Below are 3,588 nucleotides of genomic sequence, written 5' to 3'. Positions count from 1 at the left end.
TTGTGCACAAAGCTAGCACTCTACTATTTGAGCCACAACGCCGCTTCCAGCTTTTTTTTTTTTTTTTTTTTTTGGTGTTTAATTGGAGATGAGTCTCATGAATTTTCCTGTCTGGGCTGGTTTTGAACCTCCTGAGTAACTAGGCTGACAGGAATGAGGCCCGGGCACCCAGCTCAATGAGATTTTCAAAGAATCGATAGAATATCATGAAATCAGACATCTGCAGAGTTGGATTGGGTGTATTTGTTCTCTACTAGATACTTCTAATAGATAATGAGACAAGTTTGGGTTGTGTGAACTTGTGTGCATGCATGCTGTGTGTGTGTGAGAGAGAGAGAGAGAGAGAGAAGAGGGAGCAAAAGAGGATATTGCACATGTATGTGCACATATGTATGCATATATGTATGTGTGAGAGAGAGAAGGAGAGGAGGCAGAGAAGAGAAGGAGAGAGACAGGGAGGGAGGGAAGAGTAGATTTTGCTTTCATAAGATAAAATGTTATATTCTTAAAAAGCAAGCTTTGAGGAATGAAGACAGAGCCCAGCCTCCTTACATAATCGTGAAGGCCGTTCCAGGGGCTACATCTTAGGCTTGTCCAGGTACGAGGAGAGCAAGAACGTTTTTTCAGTGACTTCAGGCCTCCCGTCCTGCTCCACCTGGCAGGTGAGGAGAATGTCCTCCGTGTGGTTAGCGTTCGCCACCAAGATGGAGCCCTGCACGCTGTACAGCCCGTTTCTGCCTTTGGTGGAGATCAGGGTCTCATCGATGTGGGAGGTGTTTCCATTCTTCAGCCAGGCAAGGCGGACATTCTGCGGGTAGAACTTCTTGACCTTGCAGGAGACGTTTATCTTGTCATTTGAGATGGGGTGTTGAAAAATAAACACAGTTGGCGGAGCTGAAAGAGCACAGGACAGAGGCTCAGATCTGGAACTATAATCAGAGCTATTCTGGCTTACTTAATAGCTATTGACTTTGCTAGCTACCTAGCACTGGGGCAGTCCTCAGCACACAGTAGATGCTCTTACTAGCTGAAAGGTTCTGTGGTTTAGACTTAAGGCACTAAAACAATCTTTAGGGGGAAAGTGTGTGCTCCAGAAGGCTGGACAGGGTTGATGTCACTTACCTAGCATGGTGTCAGTCAACTCGGTCTTCCCATGAAGAGGGTGTGGAAAGCTTGGGTGGTCCATGTTGCAGGTGACACGGGAATTGAAGTCCTTTGGGTCCAGCACCACCTCAGTGCTACTTAAGACTTTGTCACCACTACCGTACTTCAATTCGATCACCTGGGTCCGGAGGGAGGAGAGTTCTTTCCCATTTTTGAACCATCTCAGGGTGATGTTTTTGGGAAAGAAACTGTAGGACATGCAACTGAAATTCACAGCCTGTTTAATCAGGGCCCTCTCCAAGGGGCCTATTACCACAGGCAGAGAAGGTGGAGCTTCAAGGAGGAAGATGGATAGACAGTTAGGATTGGTGAGTCAGCAATACTAAATGTACTTCAAATTCATTGTACAAAGAGGCTTTATTGTGATAATTTGAGCATGCATATATATGATGCACTTTGACTAAATGCCCCCCCCTTTTTTTTTAGTCGGTTGTAGGTCTTAAACTCTAGGGCCTAGGTGCTGTCCCTGAACTCTTCAGCTCAAGGCTAGCACTCTACCACTTCAGCCACAGCACCACTTCTAGTTTTCTGGTGGTTTATTGGAGATAAGAGTCTCATAGAGCCGGGTGCCAGTGGCTCACATCTGTAATCCTAGCTACTTAGGAAGCTGAGATCTGAGGATCATGGTTCAAAGCCAGCCCCAGCAGGAAAGTCGGTGAGACTCTTATCTCCAATAAACCACTAGAAAACTGGAAGTGGTGCTGTAGCTCAAGTGGTAGAGCACTCACCTTGAGCTGAAGAGTGCAGGGACAGCGCCCAAGCCCAGAGTTCAAGCCCCATGACTGACCCCCCGCCTCCCCCCCAAAAAAGAGTATCATAGACTTTCTTGCTTGGGCTAGCTTTGAACTTCGATCCTTAGATCTCAGCCTCCTAAGTAGATAAGATTACAGGCCAGAGCCACTGGGCCTGGCTCTTTTTTGAATTTTATATATATATATATATATATATATGCATATATATATATATATAATTGTAAAGATACTGTACAGAGGGGTTACACTTACATGAGTAAGGTAATGAGTAAATTTTCTATTGAGCATTATTACCCCCTCCTTTGTTTACCCCCTACCATCCCTTCCCTTCCCACCTCCCCAACTCCTCCCTCCCTGCTTCCCAAAGTTGTAAAGTTTGTTTTCAACATAGTGTCTTGTACATCTCATTGTTATAATGGGTCAATGTGTATCCTTGTTTCAGCATTTTGTTATTTCCGTTCCCCTCCCCAAATTAGAAAATTGTATATACAAGATGCAGGGTACTGGAATCAAATACAGTGACAACAGGGGTTATACCGGGGGGAAGAACATACAAAAGAAACAAAAAAATCACATAGTACATTATAAATACATTAAAAACAACACCAACAAAGATAAAACCTCTGTGTCTCTATCTTGGGGTTCATTTCGCTTAGCATCATCTTATATAGTCATATGTGCATAGCTTTTGACCTTTTCTACTTGTCTATTAAGATTATCCTAGATGTATACTAGTTATTTAAATTTGCCCCTTCTATGTTACGGTTTCTAAGCTTCCTCTTTTCTCTTATCCTTTCCCCTTTTAACTTTATTTTGGTCAGTGGTAGAGCTTGAACTCAAGGCCTGAGAGCTGTCCCTGAGCTTTTTTACTCAAGGCTAGTGCTCTATTACTTTGAGCCACAGCTCTGCTTCTGGCTTTTTTGGTAGTTAATTGGAAATAAAAGTCTTAGGGATTGTCTTCCTCAGTCTGGTTTTGCACTGTGATCCTCAGATCTCAGCCTTCTGTGTAGCTAGTATTACAGGGGTGAGCCTCCAGTGCCCAGCAGTTAGGTGTGTCTTAAAAACAATTTTTACTTGTTTCTGTGGAGTGGATGATTGACAACTCCTCACTGTCCTGACTCATGATGATGTATTCTATTGTCTCAGTTATCCATTACTGGTGTCCATTAGCTACACTGACCCCAGGAAATGAATATATAGCTCGTCATTTTAAAATGTATGCACACTTTATTCTTTATGTAGGAATGGCATACATTTAGTACATGTCTAGCCTGGAGTATTTGGATGTTAATAGGAATGTTGGGTTCATTCACAATTTTCTTTTTCTAAGCAACGGTCATCAGCTATTCCACCTCTAAGCTAACCAGAGGCTTTGTATTAAGGAGTAGGCAAAACCCTGAGCCCAAATTGGCTGAAGTTAGTCCCATAGTTGAGTTGGCCAGTGATAGGGGATGTAGGGTTACTTTAACTGGTTTAGCCGAATGGTAGGAGACAGAATAAATGCTGAGATGTTAGCCAAAATCTCCCTTATCACTCAATCACTTACTTTTCTAAATCTCAGTTTCCCCTCTTGTAAAATTCCTAACTGAAAAGTTAGGTGTTAGATGGGGGAAAATCTAATATATATTCTCCCCTTGATCATACTTGACCTGTAACAGTCATTCAATGATTG

The 3,588-nt window shown here is 43.0% G+C and overlaps 1 protein-coding gene across 2 annotated transcripts in view; it reads right to left on the bottom strand.

Moving 5' to 3' along the window:
* The window catches only part of LOC138816816 (immunoglobulin gamma-1 heavy chain-like), a 37,464-nt gene that overhangs the window by 12,337 nt on the left and 21,539 nt on the right, over positions 1 to 3,588 (bottom strand). Inside the window, exons 6-7 of one of the 2 annotated variants that reach the window (XM_070006914.1) lie at positions 1,123 to 1,437; positions 553 to 894 (exon numbers count right to left, since the gene is read on the bottom strand). In XM_070006914.1, the coding sequence (XP_069863015.1) occupies positions 578 to 894; positions 1,123 to 1,437 (632 nt within the window). In that variant the 3' untranslated portion in view covers positions 553 to 577. Of the gene's footprint in view, positions 1 to 166; positions 895 to 1,122; positions 1,438 to 3,588 lie in introns of those variants that run through there. The other variant, XM_070006913.1, reaches the window with a different exon arrangement.

Source organism: Dipodomys merriami, unplaced genomic scaffold (genome assembly GCF_024711535.1).
Source record: "Dipodomys merriami isolate MVZ:Mamm:240054 unplaced genomic scaffold, mDipMer1.0.p SCAF_7, whole genome shotgun sequence".
Taxonomy (NCBI): domain Eukaryota; kingdom Metazoa; phylum Chordata; class Mammalia; order Rodentia; family Heteromyidae; genus Dipodomys; species Dipodomys merriami.
The sequence above is the reverse complement of the archived record's forward strand: the minus strand, read 5'-3'. Positions and strand labels throughout refer to the sequence as shown.